At 37.7% G+C, this 22,461-nt stretch overlaps 1 protein-coding gene across 1 annotated transcript in view; it reads left to right on the top strand.

Annotated features, from left to right (window-relative positions):
- Positions 1-11,111, top strand: part of IFT57 (intraflagellar transport 57) — a 72,850-nt gene extending 61,739 nt beyond the window's left edge. The window contains exons 7-11 of the mRNA XM_055568073.1: positions 3,569-3,640; positions 4,911-5,042; positions 6,359-6,421; positions 9,163-9,229; positions 10,270-11,111. Coding sequence (XP_055424048.1) covers positions 3,569-3,640; positions 4,911-5,042; positions 6,359-6,421; positions 9,163-9,229; positions 10,270-10,448 — 513 coding nt within the window. The 3' untranslated portion in view covers positions 10,449-11,111. The remainder of the gene's footprint in view (positions 1-3,568; positions 3,641-4,910; positions 5,043-6,358; positions 6,422-9,162; positions 9,230-10,269) is intronic.
- Positions 11,112-22,461: the final 11,350 nt, after the last annotated feature.

Genomic DNA, 22,461 nt, shown 5'->3' with positions numbered 1-22,461 from the left:
TTAAAGCCCTTGATCTAATTTAACCTACCATCTCCAGCTTTGTTCCCTTGTGATTTAACCACCCCACCCTAAGAACTTTGTGTGTTATATTCTAGCCAGCCTGGCCTACTGTTCTCTATATATTTTTCTGTTTTCCCTTGTTCTTGTTACTCCCTCAGCCTAAAATACTGTTCCTCTCCCCCTCCTTTTCAGCAAGTTGAAATGCTAGTACTCATGTTTAAAGGTTCCAGTGAAACGCCAGCTCCTCCATGGAGCTTAACATCAATGTAAGTTATCATAGTTATGCACAGATGAGTCAGGCATGTTTGCTTCTCTCAAAATACTTTGAATATCAAAAATGAAAAAAAAATGCATGTTTTAAACATTTGCTGGATAGAAAACAATGCTAGGTAGAAAAAAGTAGAACACAAAACTATTTTAAACACCAGTTACACTAAATTTTCAATGTATGTATAAATATATGTGTATGTTTATACATTTATATATGTAAATATATACACACATATACATATATATCTATTGACAGAGACAGAGACTGATAGGAATACTTGAGCTTGATGTTTATTAAGCTTCTAACATTTTTTTTTAATCAGGCAGGATGAGTACTTCTTTACAAAATTATTATAATGATACTTGTTAGGTTCATTATCTTTCATCAAGATGCTTGCTTGAGCTTAAACAGGTTTCCATTTTAAAACTTAACCATATTAGGTCTAGGTGCAGGAGGTCAGCCAGTTGTTTCTCCTTCCTTTTCCTGTGTTGACTGGCTTAGTTGGAGCAGCCTGTTTCCTGGTCACGTCTGTCTAACCATAGTCATAGGTCGTGAGCAGTCCCCTCAACTATATAAAGGCATTGCTCTAGATGACTATTAGATGGGTGAATTGATGATCTTCAAGGTTCTTTCCACGCCCTATATTCTGAGATACTTTCCACTCATGAGACAGAAAAAATGTTTAAGGACACAGCAAAGTGCTGTTTGTTCTCTGCTCTGGGGTTTCCCTAGTGGCTCAGGCAGTAAAGAATCTGTCTGCAATGCCAGAGACCCAGGTTTGATCCCTGGGTCAGGAAGATCTCCTGGAGAAGGGACTGGCTTCCCACTCTGGTATCCTTGCCTGAGGAGCCTGGCAGGCTACAGTCCATGGGCTCGCAGAGTTGGACACAACTGAGCAACAAACACTTCTTTCAGTAGCACCTTCACTGGTGTCAAGCAGCCAGTTTCTCCTTTTTTTAACTCTGAACTGCCAAAAGATACTGTGTGGGGATTAGTACATTGGGCTTCTGATCCACATGCACCACTACCGCTGGGGCCTTGGACGCGGCCCTTTCTGTCACTGAGCGTCTGTTTGCCTATCTGTGAAATGCTGAAGGTCAGGCTAGATGCTCTTTGAGCTTCTTTGCAGATGTAATTTCATAATTGATATGTGTGAAATATCCAAGGATTTTTTACCATATAATCACAGACACATGTTTCGAAGTTAAGAAATCATTAGAATAGAACTATTCACAAAAGAGTTTTTCCTTCATAAAGTGGTGTAGATATAAAATGGGAGCAGGAAGGGAGAAAATGCAGGAAGGTATGTGTGACTGAGGGATAGCCTGGCCCCATCACTTACTTCAACTCACCTTAATATTTTTTCTCTTCTGATGAATATTTCTCAAGTCTTAAAATTGTTACCTGTAGTAATATAAATCAAAAATTTTGAGAATCTCTTCTAGGAAATTAAAATGTTGGGATAGATTTTAAATATGCACACAAATTTAGATCAGTCTAGAAGTAGTAGAATATGTCTCAAATATATGAACTCTTAATAATCATTATAGAGATTTCTTAAGAGAGAGACTCTGAAGTCTAAACAAGAGAGCCCCATTTTAATTTCAAGGGACAAACTAATATTTGATATATGATACAAGTTCAAACTACTTTACAATTGCGCTCGTTTCATATGCTAGCAAGGTAATGCTTAATATCCTTCAAGCTAGGCTTCAGCAGTACGTGAACCAAGAACTTCCAGATGTACAAGCTGAATTTAGAAAAGGCAGAGGAACTAGAGGTTAAATTGCCAACATCCATTGGATCATAGAAAAAGCAAGAGAATTCCAGAAAAACATCTGCTTCATTTACTACACTAAAGCCTTTGGCTGTGTGGGTATAACAAACTGTGGAAAATTCTGAAAGAGATGGGAATACCAGACCACCTTACCTGCCTCCTGAGAAACCTGTATGTGGGTCAAGAAGCAACAGTTAGAACCGGACATGGAATAACAGACTGTTTCAAAGTTGGGAAAGGAGTATGTCAAGGCTGTATATTGTCACCCTGGTTATTTAACTTCTATGCAGAGTACATCATGTGAAATGCTGCAATGGATATATCTATCACAAGCTGGAATCAAGACTGCCAGAAGAAATATCAACAACCTCAGATATGTAGATGATACTCCCCTAATGGCAGAAAACAAAGAGGAACTAAAGAGCCTCTTGATGAAGGTGAAAGAGGAGAGTGAGAAAGCTGACTTAAAACTCAACTTTAAGAAAACTAAGATCATGCCATCCAGTCCTATCACTTCATGACAAATAGATAGGGAAACAATGGAAACAGTGAGAGACTATTTTCTTGGGCTCCAAAATCACTGAAGATGGTGATTGCAGCCATGAAATTAGGACACTTCTTCCTTGGAAGAAAAGCTATGACAAACCTAGACAGCATATTAAAAAGCCCAGACATCACTTTGCTGACAAAGGTACATCTAGTCAAAGCTGTGATTTTTCCAGTAGTCATGTACAGTTGTGAGAGTTGGACCATGAAGAATGCTGACTGCCAAAGAATTGGTGCTTTTGAACTGTGATGTTGGAGAACACTCTTGAGAGTCCTTGGACTGCAAGGAGATCAAACCAGTCAATCCTAAAGGAAATCAACCCTGAATATTCTTTGGAAGGACTGATGCTGAAGCTCCAATACTTTGGCCATCTGATGTGAAGAGCTAATTAATTGTATAAAACCCTGATGCTGAAAAAGATTGAAGGCAAGAGAAGGGGGCAATAGAGGACAAGATGGTTCCATGGCTTCACCGACTCAATGGACATAAGTTTGAGCAGACTCTGGGAGATGGTGAAGGATGGGGAAGCCTGGCGTGCTGCAGTCCATGGAGTCACAAAAAGTTGGACATGACTTAGCAACTGAAAAAAAACTTGATTCCAGAGTTGCTTCTGTTATACATAATTGTTACTGTTTAAACAAGTATTTCTTTTCTAGTAATTAGTTTTTTTTTTTCCCCATTTTGATGGGTAGTCATAAATATTAACCACCAGCAGTGCAGGGATAATTTATATTCAAATTGTCAGACATCACTCTGTGAACACATAAAATAATTTAAATTTATTTAGAATCTTTTATCCTGAAGTGCTCTACACATATTTCTTTATAATCTGATTGCAGGCTATATATAGGCCTCTCCTACCTGAAACAGAGCAGCAACCAAAGTAATTAAAATAAAGAATACAGCTTCAAAAATGTAGAAGAAAGAAGGAAATGTATTTTTCACTTGTTCCTCTATGCTCTTATCCCTATAGGATTGGAGAATCCATGTTGACCAAATGCACCAGCACAAAAGTGAAATTGAATCTGCTCTAAAGGAAACCAAGGTATGTGAATTACTTCAGATGAGTCCATGAGTCCATTTATTCATCTGTGAAGTACCTGTTAAGGGAAGACATGAAAGAAAAGTGGCGCAGTCCTCACCCTTGAGGAGTTTACTGATCGAATATACCATATTATATTTCAACAGCCCTAAGATTTAAACCAACTAAAGAAAAGTAACTATTTAAAAGATGTGTGTATGTATATGTATATATATATATATAGTTTATTGCATACTTTAGATATAGTTTATTTATATATGTAGGCGTGTTAGAACCATTTCATCATTCTTTCCTCTTTGAATCCCAAAGAATAACAGAGCGCCAGGCCAGCAATGCCTAGAACCTACAGCTTCCAGGCTTGCTGCCCTGCCAGAAATAGGGACTTTTGGAGACTACCACAAGGAAGCCAAGCTGGAGTAAGGTTCTGGTTCCCAGACTGGAGCTATAAGTTTGGTTTGGTTTGGTTTGAACAGTATAAGTTTATTTTTCCACAGTTCCAGAGGCTAGAAGTCTGATAATCAGGATGCCAGCTGACCGGGTTGTAGGGAGGGCTCTCTTCCTGGCTCACGTGCAGCCACTTACTCGCTGTGTCCTCACATGGGGAAAGAGAGCTATGATGTCTCTTCCTCATATTATAACAACACCAGTTCTGTGAGCTCCACTCTGATGACCTCATTTAATCAAAATCACCTCCTAAAAGGCTCCAATACAGTCACTTGAGGGGAGATGGGGGAAAGGAAGGCATCAACATATTAATTTCGGAAAACGCAATTCAATCATAGAAAGATTGCTCATGCCAAAGTATGAATCTGCTATAGAACCCCTTATTCCCTCTGGATACCACTCAAAACTGGCATCCTTTTTGTGTCACCCAATGATGTCACTGCAGACTAGAGTGATAAGTTTAATGATCTACTTCCAGCTGCAATATTCCAGTCATCTTTGAATTGTGCTTATAAGAAAATCATGTTATTCCCTTACCTACTTTGTGAACTTTAAAGCAAATTCCACTCACACATTTTGGATTTGCATAAGGACAAATAAATCAACTAACACTACCAGGTGCTTTTTAATTTTAACATTCTGCAGAGTGTGACTAAAATAATTCTCCTTGCAGACTTTTTTGTTACTGAAAATTTCAAACTGTTTCATCTTTTTTATTTGTAACTAAGAATTTGTGGGCTGAACGGAGGGAGATTTAACCCATTTAAAACTACTTCGGAAAAACATAATTGTGCATTCTTTGCCTATTAAAATTTCATGAAATTTCTAGGGATTTTTGGACAGACTTCATAATGAAATTAGTAGGACTCTGGAAAAGATTGGCAGCCGAGAAAAGTACATCAACAATCAGCTCGAGCACTTGGTTCAGGAATATCGCGCAGCTCAAGCCCAGCTGAGTGAGGTAACTGAAGAGTGATGCCTGGGGCTCATTCCAGTTCATGACTCTGATTCCTAAACTTGACACAGCACTTCTCTTCTAGAGGGTCATGCAGTACTTTTCACAAACAGCAGCACAATAATTCTCTGCCCACATTCGGAAGCAAATGGAACTTGTCATCTCCATTTTACGTGTGATAGAAATGACATCCTAGGAGTCTTTAAAATGCATCTCTTCATCTGATTGAAGTAAAAGAAGTCATATATTCCTTAGAAAAGGAACAGAGTGTCAGGACACCTGGTTTTGTTTCTAAGTCTGCTGTTAATTTACTGTCTGAGTAGGAGGAAGTAGAAGAGTATGCATTTACATGTGTCGGGGGAAAAGACAGCTTTGCCATAATGGCTTACAACCACATAATAAGGGATATGAAAGCAAGACACATTCAAAGACAGCAGTTTAATTAATTAAATGAGCACATTTTTTGATCCTTTCAAAGTTTTAGAATTTCAACCAAAACTAAAATAAAAACCTTCATCCTTTGAAAGCAGCCATGCTTTGTTCCAGCGGTAGGGATCTAATGGCTTTTCTCTGGGATTTATGCTCCCCACTTTCCTGATGTTGAGGAAGACCACTAAGAGCACTTACCGATGTCAGTTGAAGGCAGACAGGGTTAGAAGGAGAAAAGAACGGGAATAAACTGGAGATACTTCTGTATTAATACTTTTAGGAGTTCTCAAAGACGAAGCAGAAACTAACCTTCACATTTTTTATTGTTTGTTTAATTAACTGTTCACACATATACACACGTATTCATGGGTATTTTTATTTTTAAAATGCTGTAAAAAGTCTCTGATTAAAGCCACCCTGTATTTCTCAAACACTGACACTAAATAATTGTTAAATTAGTTCCCAAGAACATATTCTATATTCTCATACTGCTTGTTAAATCTTACTAATTACTGATTCTGATGTTCTATTGTTTTTGAGAACGAGTTTTCTCTGCATAGCAGGCAGATTAGATCAACCAAGAGCCATTGTCTAAACTGTTGAGGAATGGCTGAGGACAAATTTTTATTGTGAATTGTGGCCCTGTGTGCTACACAGTCAGTATATGGTGATTAAGGTAGTTCACCCTTATATAGTGTTTTCATTAAATTATTGGTGCCTGTTAGGAACATTCAAATAGCTGCTGTTAAAATGTCGCTTTTCACAAATGTATTCACAGACAAGGAAGGGGGTTGTCATAGAATGATATGCAGAAATTGTAAATACAAAGAGGTCATATTTAAGTAATCTGCTTGTTTTGATTTTGCCATTAAACAAAATATTTTCTCCTTCAGGCAAGGGAGCGTTACCAGCAAGGAAACGGTGGAGTAACTGAAAGGACCAGAATCCTGTCTGAGGTACACACTGTTCACCCAGATTCTCACCTGGCAGCAGGGCCCTGCTGTTGACAGCCATGGATGGGTTAATACTGCTACAGCCACGATTGTTTACTTTAGTATTTGCTTCCTGTGGCTCTAAATCCTTTTCTTCAGGAGAAAAATCCCTAAATTTTCTTTCCAATGAATCAGTTAGGTATTTATATACCTACTTATTTCCACAAAATGCCTAAAATTGTTTTACTAAATGTAACATAAAACATGCTGATGATATCCGCACGTTTATAACCTTCCTTAATCTTTTTAAAAACATAATAATTATAATTAATATATAGAAGAGTTAAGTATTTACTTAAATGTCTATAGTAAATTTTAATGTTAGTATTTAAGATATAATTTTTTTAATGATTGTTGTTGATAACTTGTATGTGATCCTATTTCTCTGTCCACAAATTGAGACTGGCATTTAACCCTTTCCCTTCTAAAGACTTTTTAGAAGGGATTTTTAGAATATTTTTAGAATAGTCTAAAAAGACTTTTTAAAATGTTTACATATATTGTTGTATTTACTTTCATCATTTTGCAAGAGACAGAAGACCTAATATATATTAGTTATATTAATAATACATGTATTATATTTTATGTATTAGGTCTTACCTTTAAATATGTGTGTGTGTGTGTGTGTGTGTGTGTGTGTGTGTATATATAAATAATACATACTCCCACTTCTCACTGAAGAGCTGAGAGGAAAAAAGACCTGAAAAGATCAGTACCCAGTGTGGGACTAAAGTCTAAGTCTATCTTTGGATACACTCAAGTATAATTGTTACAAACTTTTCTGTATAGTGGGCTTCCTAGGTGGCTCAGTGGTAAAGAATCCACCTGCCAGTGCAGGAGACACAGGAGATGCGGGTTCAATCCCTGGGTCGGGAAGATCCCCTGGAGAAGGAAATGACAACCCACTTCAGGATTCTTGCCTGGAGAATTCCATGAACAGAGGTGGGCTCTAGTCCATGGGGCCACAAAGAGTCTGACATGACTGAGCAAACAGAGCACACACACACACATTTCTATACAGTAGAATTAAGCTTTTTTCCTGGAGATTATTTGAGAAGTAAATGGTTATTTTAAAATAATAAAAATATTACTTTAGAAATACTTAGACTCTAGTCCTGTGGTGCTTCTTGGCAGATAAAACATTATACAGAACTAAAGTGCTCACTTACGTTAGGTAAATTAACACTGGAAGGGAGTCCAGGGAACCATTTAGTTCTTTCAGAGTATGTAGTTATCCCCAGTTGTAACATTTCAGATGCCTGAACAAAATTAATTTGCTTTACTTGGATGTGCACTTTATTCCCAAGGAAGTTTTTACTCACCAGTATGATAAAAAATAAAGACAACTAAGTTACAATAATTATGGTTTGGTTCTAAATTGTATCAAAAATTTTTCAGTTTTTTAAAGGTGGTACTTTCTACCAATATTAATTCTAGTTTGGAAGTTTGCTAATAACAGAGACTATAGTACAATTTTGAGTATGATGTAGAGTATATATAAGGGCCAGTATAGCAGCACAATATGCCTCTTGGAGTTCATGGTTTGGATAAAGCAGTTAGAATATTTTTGCATATAGCCATATGGCATAAATGTTATTTTTAGTGTCCTATAGTGGAAGAGGTGGCATATTCTCTTACAAAACTATAATATTAAGAAAGATACCTAGCAAATCTTTAGAATTAGCAAAGCCTTTAGGATGTTTATGATATTTTAATTAATAACTAGTCATTAGAGACTTGCATGGTAGATGCTATGAGATAACTGCAAGGCTTGAGTGCCTAATGCCTAAAAAAAACAACTTAGATCTTTTTTATTCTATCATGTTACAACCTGAGACAGTTAATGAGAAAGTAATTTGGTGATGTCAGTGTCAGACTTTATTTTTTGGGGCTCCAAAATCACTGCAGATGGTGATTGCAGCCATGAAATTAAAAGAGGCTTACTCCTTGGACGGAAAGTTATGACTAACATAGATAGCATATTCAAAAGCAGAAACATTACTTTGCCAACAAAGGTCCGTCTAGTCAAGGCTATGGTTTTTCATGTGCTCATGTATGGATGTGAGAGTTAGACTGTGAAGAAAGCTGAGCGGCGAAGAATTGCTGCTTTTGAAGTGTGGTGTTGGGGAAGACTCTTGAGAGTCCCTTGGACTGCAAGGAGATCCAACTAGTCCATTCTGAAGGAGATCAGCCCTGGGATTTCTTTGGAAGGAATGATGCTAAAGCTGAAACTCCAGTACTTTGGCCACCTCATGCGAAGAGTTGACTCATTGGAAAAGACTCTGATGCTGGGAGGGATTGGGGGCAGGAGGAGAAGGGGAGGACAGAGGATACGATGGCTGGATGGCATCACTGACTCAATGGACGTGAGTCTGAGTGAACTCCAGGAGTTGGTGATGGACAGGGAGGCCTGGCATGCTGCAATTCATGGGGTCGCAAAGAGTCGGACACAACTAAGCGACTGAACTGAACTAAACTGACTGAACGATAGGAGCACGCTTAGAAGATAAAAAGCTTGGCATGTCTGCATACTTTATCTTATTGTTCAAATTGGGAAGCCCAAATTATGTCCAGGATACTGCTAATATCTTTGTATCCCTTTATGTGTGTATTATGTCTGAATTATTTGTCTTAATACGTCATTCAAAAATTTGGAAGTTTCTTTAAAATCCAGTGTTCATGAGAACTTTTGTTTTCAATGAAAGGTTACAGAAGAGCTAGAAAAGGTGAAACAAGAAATGGAAGAAAAAGGCAGCAGTATGACCGATGGTGGTAAGTACACACTAATTTTAAGAAGAAAATAAGCAAAAGAAGTGTCTCTCCTTAAGAAATGTATTTTTTAGAAGGTATTAATAAATAGGAAGTCTCCTTTTTAAAATGAATTTGTTTGAAGGAGGGGTACATGGTACAAAAAGATGTCTGATAATCAGTATACTATTTTCCTTATAAATGAGCTGAAAAGAGTCATTTTTACATTTTTTACATTTTACATTTTTACATTATAAATGAGCTGAGAAGAGTCATTCAGGATTTTATTCAAACTATATCTGTTCAGAAATAGGGTAGAAAATATTTAAATATACACTTTGATATGCCTGTTTAAAAAAAAAAGTAATATTTTGTTCTGTTTTCATCCAGTGAGATTCATCATTCCATTTTATTGTACAAAAACACTCAGTGTAGGTGGTAATGTGATGACTCCCTTTTTCACTCACCCTCAGTAGGCCTGATAGTCAAGGGTCAGATAGGGAAGAATTAATATTCCAACAGTAATCATCCTCCATTGTGAGCTAGTTACTTTGACATGGCCTGGTGGTGATTGCCCAAAGGCCTTTCTATGTTCTAGAAAGATTTTAGAGTTCTAATGGTATATACTGAGTGATCTTTCAAAAGGTGATGTATAGAGGGGTTTTAGTATGTTTGAATGAGCCCATTAGCTGTGTCTCAAAGTAATTCTTTTTTCCCTTTGCATCCCTTTTTTAATCTCCTTTCTCCCATAGTATCCTTTTTTCCTTAGACAAATATACTAGCCCATTAAAAAATACTGAAGAAATCATTATATACCCCTTTAGCAACTCTTCCTCTAGAAAAGAAGTTCAGCCTTAGTACATCAAATGCTACATCATTTCCCAGCCTAGAAATTTCAGGTGTTTAAAATGCCACAGCAAAACTGTGTGAATGTCAGTAAATTGTTAGCTATGTTTTTAACCCTATTTTTGGCTTAAGACAAAGTGAGGAAAATGTCATACCATTCTGTAATAAACTGATACTCCAAATGAAAATTTTTATTCCATGTTATTTTCATTCTTCAGCTCCTCTGGTGAAGATTAAACAGAGCTTAACGAAGCTGAAGCAAGAAACCGTTCAGATGGACATTAGAATCGGTGTTGTGGAACACACATTACTCCAGTCAAAACTGAAGGAAAAGTCCAACATGACAAGAGACATGCATGCCACAAGCATTCCAGAATCTGCAATAGGCTCTTATTAAAACATACCATTTTTCATGCTTCTGATTATTGGTTTTTTATAGAAAATCATATTTCATGTTGCATAGATTACAAAGCACAGTTATTCCTCTTAAAGCATGTTGATGGGTATTTTTTTACACATATACACACATATTGTATCATGATGATCATGGATGGTCAAAACTTTTAAATTGAATATAATATTTAATAAAGTAATTTAAAATTCTCGCTTTCAAAGCAGCTTTCACTACTCATTACATAGAGTAAAGCCCTGACCTGGTGGCTGACTGTTCTTACGGTCCCTTGCGTTTGAGAGAGAGGAGCACGGTGCAGAGTGGGTGGCCCATGCCTTCTGCAGGTGCTGGTGCTGCTGTCAGCACGTGGACCTCTGGGACAAGCCAGCGCCTTCCATTTGATGCACACACAGTCATCTCAAGTGTTTCTGCTCCCAGATGCAGCCAGCAATGGCTGGCAATTCTTTCCAAAATTCCAAACTACCCCTGCCTCAACTTTATGGTTACCTAAAATTACATTTTTTATAAAAAGCATAAGAATAAAACTTCAGTATCTTTATTAACATTTGAAGTTTATTATTTACCATGACCATTTCATGACTAAACTGATTTTATATCTACTATGATCTAAGGTTCCCTGATAAAAAATAAATATTTCAGTCATGTTTGATTATGTTTCTGTAGTGAATTAAAAGGTGTATACATTTCTCAGTTCTACTTTTTTCTGTGGTATCAGATATACTAAAGAATCATTTTGTAGCAGAAGGAAGGATAGCAAGTCATGTCACAATCATCCTCCTGGTACTGGCAGTCTTTACTTACATAGCTTACTGAGCAACTTTCTCATCTGGCATTTCTAAGTTGGTGATATAAGCAATATGAGAGTGACCAGACTTGCAACTGGGGGAAACTGATGAGATGTGCTCAAACCAGAAGACAGCCCACACTTATTTTTTGAAAATAAGGGGGAAACAAGGATCTAGTGATAAATTTTGATTAGAATACTATATATATGTGTGTGTGTATGCATATATATGTGTATATATATATGACAGAAAAAATAAAATCCCCTTATTTTTCATTTGATTATTTTATTTCCACCCTGCTTTTTTTTTTTAGCCTTTACTTTCCATATATATACTCTCACACACACAAATCTTTTTCTTTCAAACTTTCTAGTTTAAGATTACATTTAGATAAATCAGTATGCATAAACTATTCTTTTACTCAAGAGTGAAAGTGAAAGTCCTGTCTGCCTCTTTGTGACCCCATGGACTATACACTCCATGGAATTCTCCAGGCCAGAATACTGGAGTGGGTAGCCTTTCCCTTCTCCAGGGGATCTTCCCAACCCAGGGATCAAACCCAGGTCTCCCATGTTGCAGGCAGATTCTTTACCAGCTGCGCTATCAGGGAAGCCCATTACTCAAGAGGGTGGCAATCAATACAATGGCAAAGTCAATTTATTTAATTTGGGATAATAGGTAGTTTGAAATGAAGTCCCACATTTTTCCCTTCCTTTATGGTCATTGGGAGGCGCAGAACAGAAAGACCAAAACCTAACTTTTGGACCCACAAACTTAACAGCAGTTTCCTTGGAACTTATTTGCATAGGTATTGTCTTGGCTAAATAGTAATGTGACAAATTCAATCAATGCAGAGGCCTCTTCTAGATAAATGAGAGCTCTCCATAAAATGTGCTTTTACTCAGAAACAAAGTGCACTCTTTATTTCATGCAAATGCAATAATCTAAGAACTTCCAATAACTAGTGTAAGCAACCTATTTTTACTTCCTTTGAAATAATCCAGTTTACTCAGGTTGGGCCAGGTGGTCCTCCTCTCAGTTCCCATAGAGCCCTGTAAATAACAGAACTTGTACTATATTGTCATTATTTTTTTCCTCCATCATCTCTAATAGATTGAGCTGCTTGAAGATAAGGAGAAAATCTTTCTTGTTTCTGTGTTCCTAAACAGTGTCAGACTTTATTTTTTGAGGCTGCAAAATCACTGCAGATGGTGACTGCAGCCATGAAATTAAAAGATGCTTACTCCTTGGAAGAAAAGTTATGGCCAACCTAGATAGCATATTCAAAAGCATAGACATTACTTTGCCAACAAAGGTCCATCTAGTCAAGGCTGTGGTTTTTCCAGTCGTCATGTATGGATGTGAGAGTTGGACTGTGAAGAAGGCTGAGCGCTGAAGAATTGCTGCTTTTGAAGTGTGGTGTTGAAGAAGACTCTTGAGAGTCCCTTGGCCTGCAAGGAGATCCAACCAGTCCATTCTGAAGGAGATCAGCCCTGGGATTTCTTTGGAAGGAATGATGCTAAAGCTGAAACTCCAGTACTTTGGCCACCTCATGCGAAGAGTTGACTCATTGGAAAAGACTCTGATGCTGGGAGGGATTGGGGGCAGGAGGAGAAGGGGACGACAGAGGATGAGATGGCTGGATGGCATCACTGACTCAATGGATGTGAGTCTGAGTGAACTCCAGGAATTGGTGATGGACAGGGAGGCCTGGCGTGCTGTGATTCATGGAGTCGCAAAGAGTCAGACACGACTGAGCGACTGAACTGAACTGAACTGAACCAGGTCCTAGCACATAGGGTATAAGTTAGTAAGTGAATGGGTAGATGTATTGTGCAGTTCCAGAGTATATTGCAGGTCCTATTCTACAGCAGATTAATGTTATCAAGCCTGAGATCTGACACAGTTTCAAGATAGTAATTATAAATCATAGGTCCAGGATTGGAATTGGCAGCATTAGTATGAACTCATGGATTTTTCCTACATTTAGATTAATTGAAAATATAAATATTTATAGATATAGAAATACAAATACATATATACATGTGTTTACTAGTTCTGTCCTCTAAGAGTGTCTAGAAACAGTCACAGTAGATAGCAATGAGAATACCTAGCACTTAGATCTTGGTTTCTAAATTTTCTACTTAACGAAAAAAAACAAAAACAGGTTTCTTAGAAAAATTACCAATTCCTGGGCTAGGTCAGGGAAAGCACAGATGAGCCCAGAATTCTTTGCCAGATAGTAAGGAGATGTGCAAAGAAATGAGGATATGGCTAAAGGACATCGACTGTAGAATATCATACTAGCCAATCTGGGACAACTGAGCATCAAAACAAATAATTATAGTAATAAGTTATAACCCAGAGAATAAAACAACAAACTGAGTGCATACTGCTGTTGCTAAGTTGCTTCAGTCGTGTCCAATTCTATGTGACCCCATAGATGGCAGCCCACCAGGCTCCCCCGTCCCTGGGATTCTCCAGGCAAGAACACTGGAGTGGGTTGCCATTTCCATCTCCAATGCATAAAAGTGAAAAGTGAAAGTGAAGTCACTCGGTCGTCTCTGACTCTTAGCGACCCCATGGACTGCAGCCCACCAGGCTCCTCTGTCCATGGGATTTTCCAGGCAAGAATACTGGAGTGGGGTGCCATTGCCTTCTCCGATGAGTCCATACAGGTAGAGATAAATGAATCAATGGCAGAAGAGAAGGGTCCTCCCAGTACAATAACAGCTAAAGTAAAAGAAATATGGCATTTAGAAATCACCATCTGGCAACTGCCATGCAGGTGTATCTCACAGATACTGCAGGTTCAATCCCAGGCTACCACCATAAAGTGAATAACACAATAAAGTATATCACATGAATTTTTTAGTTTCCCAGAGCGTGTAAAGGTTATGTTCACAATAAACTGTAGTCTCTATTGTCTGCAATAACATTGTCTTTTAAAACTATATTGTACTATATTGTACATATTTTAATTAAAAAATACTTTATTGCTAAAAACTACTAACCATCATCTGAGGTTACAAGTCATAGTAATAGAATCAAGGCCCACTCATCAGGTTGTGAACAAGAAGTTTGTGACTAAATTGTGGACTTTTCTGGTGGCTCAGACGGTAAAGCGTCTGTCTGCAATGCAGGAGACCCGGGTTCAATCCCTGGGTTGGGAAGATCCCCTGGAGAAGGAAATGGAAGCCCACTCCAGTATTCTTGCCTGGAAAATTCCATGGACAGCGGAGCCTGGTAGGCTACCATTCATGGAGTCGCAAAGAGTCAGACATGAATGAGTGACTTCACTTCACTTTTCACTTCCCAGGATGGTTGAGAAAGGATAGACAGGAAGGAGGGGAGAGGAAAGGTCTCCACTTCTGCTGGGACTTTATAAATAGTCAAGAAGGAAAAGTACTCTTCAAGCAGAAAAATGAGAGACAAATTTGGATAATAGCTAATTATCTTGAGTAGCAAATAAGGAATTTGATGGAGGAAAAAAAGATCACTAATCAGGGAATTTCCTGGTGTTCCAGTGATTAGGCTTCCACGCTTCCTCTGCAGAGGGCATGGGCTTAATGCTTGGTCAAGAACCAAGATTCCAAATGCCACATGGCATGGCCAAAAAGGAAAAAAAAAGATCACTGATCATATAATAATAATAGTAAACATTTGAAGAATTAACTTTTCTTAATAATTACCCAAATGAAGCACAGAGAATGAAATAAGCATTTCCAAAGCATGTTAGAAAAATGGCACAATATTACCAGTAATTTGAACTGGCCTCAATTTACTTCTTTATGTACGTTGTTGTTGTCTAGTTGCTAAGTTGTGTCCGACTCTTTGTGACCCCATGGACTGCAGTCCACCAGGCTCCTCTGTCCATGGAATTTTCCAGGCACGAATACTGGAGTGGGTTGCCATTTCTTGACAAATGCTAAAACTAGTAGGTGAAAGTTTAATGAAAAACTGAGTATCTACATAATCTCAAAGCCCATGAGATATTCTACAGAGAGAAAAATCATAACTTGACAGTGGAGAAACCTGGGATATATCACTTTAAGGGATCAAAAGTTAACGTTACTAGCAGCGAAACAAATAGATATCATGTTTCTCCTGAAAAGAGCACACATTCCTGAAAGTGTATGACTTGAATCTGTTAATAGTCATGAGAAAACATCAGACAAATCCAATGGAGGGGTGTTTTACAAAATGGCCTCTGTTCTTCAAAAAAGTGTACTTATGGCTGACTCACACTGCTGTATGGCAGAAGCCAGCACAATATGGTGAAGCAATTATCCTCCAATTAAAAATAAATTTTAAAAAAATCAAGAGAGGCTGTGAAATTAAAAAAAAAAAAATTTACAAGGTCATGAAAAACAGACTGAGGAATTGCTCCAGATTAAAGGAGGTGAAAGAGACATAATTAAATGCAACAAACAATTCAAGACTGAATACTGGGCAAAAAAAATAAAAAAGCCTTTATTTGTTAGAAAAGGACATTACTGAGACAGGTAAGATTAAGATCTATAGACTGGATAATAGTGTTAAATCAACATTATTTTTTTGCTATTTGTACTGGAGTTATATAAAAGGATGTCCTTTGTTTTAGCAATACACACAAGTATTTGGAGGCAAAGAAGCATCATGTCAGCAACTTGCTCTCAAATGGTCCAGGGAAAAGAATGTATACCTGTGTGTGTGTTTGTATATTCACACACATATAGAGAAGAAGAATGATTTTTAAAATATGGTTAACATTTTGAGATTTGAGAGAATAATATATAGAAATATATAGAAATCCACTGTGCATTTTTAGAACTTTTCTATAAATCTGAAATTATTTCAAAGTATAAAGCTAAATAAATGATGGTTCTTGGAAATGATATGCTTTGTATAAAGTAAATCTCCCTTTGATTCAAATAGGCAACTTGTGAGAATAGTATGACCTCTCCAATAAAATTATATGGTCCATTGAACATGTCTTAAACTTACATAATCATTTATTCATTGATGAAGTAGGAACAACTTTCTGACACCTCTAAGGAACTATTTCTCTACTGCCCTCTTAATTAACCTAGGTCAGCATTTCCCATGAGTTTAGTTGACTCATTGGAAAAGACTCTGATGCTGGGAGGGATTGGGGCCAGGAGGAGAAGGGGACGACAGAGGATGAGATGGCTGGATGGCATCACTGACTCGATGGATGTGAGTCTGAGTGAACTCCGGGAGTTGGTGATGGACAGGGAGGCCTGGCGTGCTGCGGTTCATGGGGTCGCAAAGAGTCGGACACGACTGAGTGACTGATCTGATCTGATCTAAAACAAGTTTCATTTCCTTCAGGACTTCTCATCTACACTGTGAATCTGCAAGCAGCAAATGTAGTTCCTTTTCTTTTTCACAAATAATGTAACAGCAGACCCTCTTCACTGAGAATGCCCTTTAAGAATGTAGATTTAGGTAAATGGGTATGAAAAATCAGTGGGCAAATCTTAGATTACTTTCCAGCCTTTTATTAGAACAGGTGGATCTGTGAAGGAAAATGAGAAAACATGTAATTCTCTGATTCAAAACTCTTCTGCGTGACGTGGATGGGTTTGAATGCTGAGGGTCAGTAGACTTTAAGGATTTAGGAACCTTTGTTGAGAACCTAGGATTAAATGCCCAAATGCTTTTCTTCTTAAAACTCTTTTCTGCCAGCCTGAAATGCTTTTTGTGTTTTCTTTAAAGCAGTCTTCATTATAACAATGTGATTGAAGTAGTTAGAAAGGATCCTCCCTATTTTGTGGTCAAATAGCAAATCATTGTCAAAGCTTTACCTTTTTAAAAACTGAATGTGCCCAACAACCAAGTCATAATTCCTAAAACTTTATATTTGAAAAGGTGGCATGGTCTTTTAAAGGGTAAAATCAATTTTGGATTCTCTAGTTTGTTGTGGTTTGACAAGTCTTTTTACAAATACAGGGAAGAGGAGGGCAAGAGCCATCTTAACGTGTTCGTGTTATCGTGTTCTAAAGAATACATCTCAAGCATTAGATTTCCGTAATTGGGTGCTTGCAATACAGACACGCAAAGTTCAAACCTGTGGTTTGCTGAGTCACCATTAGTACTGTATTTCAGGCCACCTTGGTCCACTCCATACTTTGTCCTTGCCCCTTTAAGAACTACAGTAACGCTTTCCAGTTGCTCCTCAATAGTGCCCTAGAGCTCATCATCTGCTTTTTCCCATTCCCTATCTGAGAAACTATTGGATAAAATTTTTGTACATAGCCCCTACTCTATGGGTCAGTAGTCAACAGCAAGTTATCACTTCCTTACCCTACACAGCATTCTCTAGGTTGGAAACCTCTGAAGTTCCTAACTCTAGTATAGAATCAAATAGGCAACTTCTAAAAAAAAAATCCAATTTCCCAGCCCTCCTCTTCCTCAATTATTGCACAGGTCTTGGGTGGAACCTTGGGTGCTCAGAAATTTTAGAAAGCGCCTCAGGTGCCTTTGATGCAGCTCAGCTAATTTAAGAACTCCTTTAAGGAATTACCACTCTAGAAATGTTTCCTGGCTATGAGTAAACAGATAAACTACCTTAGATCCAAAAGGGTCTTCAAAGAGGATCTAAATTAGTGCTTCTTCTTTGAGCTATCTTAAAATTAACCCCATCTGAAATGATTTTTAATAAAGTACCCTAGATTATTTACCACTTGAGTTTAAGACATACTAATATTAAAAACTGTCTTTAAAAAATAGTAAATCCAAAGCCATAAAAGGTTAAGTGCCCTGCCCATCTAACAAACCAAGATTACAAAGTACACAGTTTCCTAAGTGATTCTTAACACAGTTTGGAGCAACTCTGAGGGAGCTTCATGTTCACAGCCCGTCACCCATCCTGTCCCATCTATAGCCCAAGACACGATTATAGAGTCAGATTTCCATTCATAGCCAAAAACTACTTTTTTCTCTACTCCCTGTATAAAGGCTTTGGCATAGAACACTGCATGGGGAATCTAGACACCTTGATTCCAATCCCAACTTTTCTAGTAATTTTCTGCATGACTTTAAGGATGTTACTTATCTTCAGCATTAATTTCCTTCTTCTGAAAAGTTAGGAGTAGGACTAACATATTCTGGATGCTTCTAGTCCTAAGACTGCATGATTTTAAATTTTAATAGGCTCACCTCCACTGTTTGTAGTAGCTTGCAATGGTGTACCAGCCCCTAAGAGCTCATTGTCAGAGATTCAGAAATTTTGAGAGTTGTTGTTAGACTGTTGTAGCTTAAAATCAGCCATTAATGGGAGTATTTACACCGTAGGAATAGGAAAACACTAAAAATCATGGCTTTAAAAAACAAAAAGACAAGAGGAGAACATGATGACAGAGGAGTAGGTGGACGTGGAGTACATCTCTCTCCATGGATACATCAAGAATACACCTTCAGACACAAAAGTGCATGCAGAACACCAGCTGAGCACAGACAGGGGGACCTGATCAGTGGAAAAGAATATATCAGATCAGATAAGATCAGATCACGCAAAACTCAGTAGGACAAAGGATCAGATCAGATCAGATCAGTCGCTCAGTCGTGTCCAACTCTTTGCGACCCCATGAATCGCAGCACGCCAGGCCTCCCTGTCCATCACCAACTCCCAGAGTTCACTCAGACTCACATTCATCGAGTCAGTGATGCCATCCAGCCATTTCATCCTCTGTCATCCCCTTCTCCTCCTGCCCCCAATCCCTCCCAGCATCAGAGTCTTTTCCAATGAGTCAACTCTTCGCGTGAGGTGGCCAAAGTACTGGAGTTCCAGCTTTAGCCTCATTACTTCCAAAGAAATCCCAGGGCTGATCTCCTTCAGAATGGACTGGTTGGATCTCCTTGCAGTCCAAGGGACTCTCAAGAGTCTTCTCCAACACCACAGTTCAAAAGCATCAAGGAACTAGTTGGGAAAAACAGGATTGTTAGTAGGACTGGACTGGCCTTCAGTGGGTGGGGGAACTGAAGCAGGGGTCTGATCCCCAAATCAGGCCAATTGTCTGAGTCAGAGGAGAAACATTTAACGCTAAAACAGCTGATCTGTGGCAGCCTAAATGGAATGAGAATCAGACAGTCCTTGCCACAGCCATACATACCCCAGACAGGAATACTGGTCCCCTGGAAGGAGCAGCAGCTGGGAGCTGGAGTTTAGGGATTGTGGAGCAATCCCAGGGCCAGGGCTGCTGTTGACTGCAGAGAGACAGATCAAGGAGTTGTGAGGGAGGAGATCATGGTGGGAATTGCCTTTAGAGGAAAGCCAGGCAGCCATGGAAGCAAGGCGAACTACCTGAAAAAGATTTCAGAATAATGACAGTACAAATGATCAAAAAACTTGAAAACAAAATGGATAAAATGCAAGAATCAATTAACAAAGACCTAGAAGAATTAAACAATAAACATACAGAGACAAGCAACACAATTACTGAAACTAAAAATACTCTAGAAGGAATCAGTAGCAGAATATCTGAAGCAGAAGAACAAATCAGTGAGCTGGAAGATAAAATGGTGGAAATAACTTCTGAAGAGCAGAATAAAGTAAAAAGAATGAAAATAACTGAGGACAGTCTCAGAGATCTCTGGGACTATATCAAATGCACCAACATTCGAATTATAGGGGTCCCAGAAGAAGAAGAGAAAAAGAAAGGGTATGAGAAAATTTTTGAAGAGGTTATAGTTGAAAATTTCCCCAACATGGAAAAGGAAATAGTCAATCAAGTCCAAGAGGCACAAAGAATCCCATACAGGATAAACCCAAGGAGAAACATGCCAAGACACATACTAATCAAACTAACAAAGACTAAACACAAAGAAAGAGTATTAAAAGCAGCAAGAGAGAAGCATAAAGTAACATACAAGGGAAACCCCATATGCTTAACAGCTGATCTTTCAGCAGAAACTCTGCAGGCCAGAAGGGAATGGCAGGATATATTTAAAGTACAGAAAGGAGAAAATCTACAACCAAGATAACTGTACCCAACAAGGATCTCATTCAAAATTGATGGAGAAATAAAAAGCTTTTCAGACAAGCAAAAGTTAAGAGAATTCAGTACCACCAAACCAGCTTTACAACAAATGTTAAAGGGTCTTATATAGTCAAGAAGTACAAGAGAAGAAAAAAGATCTACAAAATCAACCCCAAACAATTAAGAAAATGGCAATGGGAACATATATATTAATAATTACTTTAAATGAAAATGGATTAAATATGCCAACCAAAAGACACAGACTGGCTGAATGGACACAAAAAACAAGAGCCATATATATGCTGTCTACAAGAAACCCACTTCAGATCTCAAGACACATATAGACTGAAAGTGAGAGGATGGAAAAATATATTCCATGCAAATGGGAAGCAAAATAAAGCTGGAGTAGCAATCCTCATATAAGACAAAATAGACCTTAAAATAAAGTAGATTACAAGAGATAAGGAAGGACACTACATAACGATCAAGGGATCAATCCATGAGGAAGACAACTATTGTAAATGTCTATGCACCCAAGATAGCAGCACCTCAATACATAAGACAAACACTAACAGACATAAAAGGAGAAATTAACAGTAACACAATAATAGTAGGAGAGTTTAACACCCCACTCACACTAATGGACAGATCATCAAAAAAGAAAATTAATAAGGAAACACAAGTCTTAAATGATACATTAGATGAGATGGATCTCATTGATATCTTCAGGACATTCCATCCAAATGCAGAAGAGTACACCTTTTTCTCAAGTGCACACGGAACATTCTCTAGGATAGACCACATTTTGGGTCACAAATCAAACCTCAGTAAAATTAAGAAAACTGAAATCATGTCAAGCATCTTCTCCTACCACAATGCTATGAGACTAGATATCAATTATAAGAAAAAACCCATGAGAAACACACACACATAGAGATTAAACAACATGTTTCTAAATAACCAACAGGTTACTGAAGAAATCAAAAGGGAAATTAAAAAAATTTCTAGAAACAAATGACAAAACACAACAACTCAAAACCTATGGGATGCAGCAAAAGCAGTTCTAAGAAGGAAGTTTATAGCAATACAATCCTACCTCAAGAAACAAGAAAAACATTGAACAGACAACCTAATTTTACACCTAAAACTGGAAAAAGAAGAACAAAACACCTGGAAATTAGTAGAAGAAAAGAAATCATAATGATCTGAGTAGAAAAAATAAATGAAAGAAACAATAATAAAGATTAATAAAACTAAAATCTGGTTCTTTGAGAAGATAAACAAAATTGACAAACCTTTAGCCAGACTCATCAAGAAAAAAAGAGAGAAGAATCAAATCAACAAAATTAGAAATGAAAAAGAGGTTACAACAAACAATGCAGAAATACAAAGGATTATAAGAGATTATTATGAACAACTATATGGCAATAAAATGGATAACCTGGAAGAAATGGACAGATTCTTAGAAAAGTTCAATCTTCCAAGACTGAACCAAGAAGAAATAGAATTTATGAACAACCCAATTACAAGCACTGAAATTGAAGCTGTGATCAAAAATCTCCCCAAAAAACAAAAGCCCAGGACCAGATGGCTTCACAGGAGAATTCTATCAAACTGTTAGAGAAGAGCTAATGCCTATCCTTCTAAAACTCTTGCAAAAAAATTGCAGAGGAAGGAACACTTCCAAACTCATTCTACAAGGCCACCATCACCCTGATACCAAAACCAGACAAAGACAGCACAAAAAAGAAAACTACAGGCCAATATCACTGATGAACATAGATGCAAAATTCCTCAACAAAATTTTAGCAAACAGAATTCAGCAACACATCAAAAAGCTCATGCACCATGATCAAATTGGGTTTATTCCAGGGATGCAAGGATTCTTCAATATATGCAAATCAATCAATGTGATACACCATATTAACAAATTGAAAAATAAAAACCATATGATCATCTCAATAGATGCAGAAAAAGGCTTTGACAAAATTCAGCACCCGTTTATGATTAAAACTCTTCAAAAAATGGGCATAGACGGAACCTACCTCAACATAGTAAAGGCCATATATGATAAGCCTACAGCAAAGATTATTCTCAATGGTGAATAACTGAAAGCATTCCCCCTAAGATCAGGAACAAGACAAGGGTGTCCACTTTTGCCACTATAATCAACATAGTTCTGGAAGTTCTAGCTAGAGCAATCAGAGAAGAAAAAGAAATAAAAGGAAT

This window comes from Bubalus kerabau, chromosome 2 (genome assembly GCF_029407905.1).
Source record: "Bubalus kerabau isolate K-KA32 ecotype Philippines breed swamp buffalo chromosome 2, PCC_UOA_SB_1v2, whole genome shotgun sequence".
Taxonomy (NCBI): Eukaryota; Metazoa; Chordata; class Mammalia; order Artiodactyla; family Bovidae; genus Bubalus; species Bubalus kerabau.
Note: the sequence above shows the minus strand (reverse complement) of the source record. Positions and strands in the feature narration are given on the sequence as shown.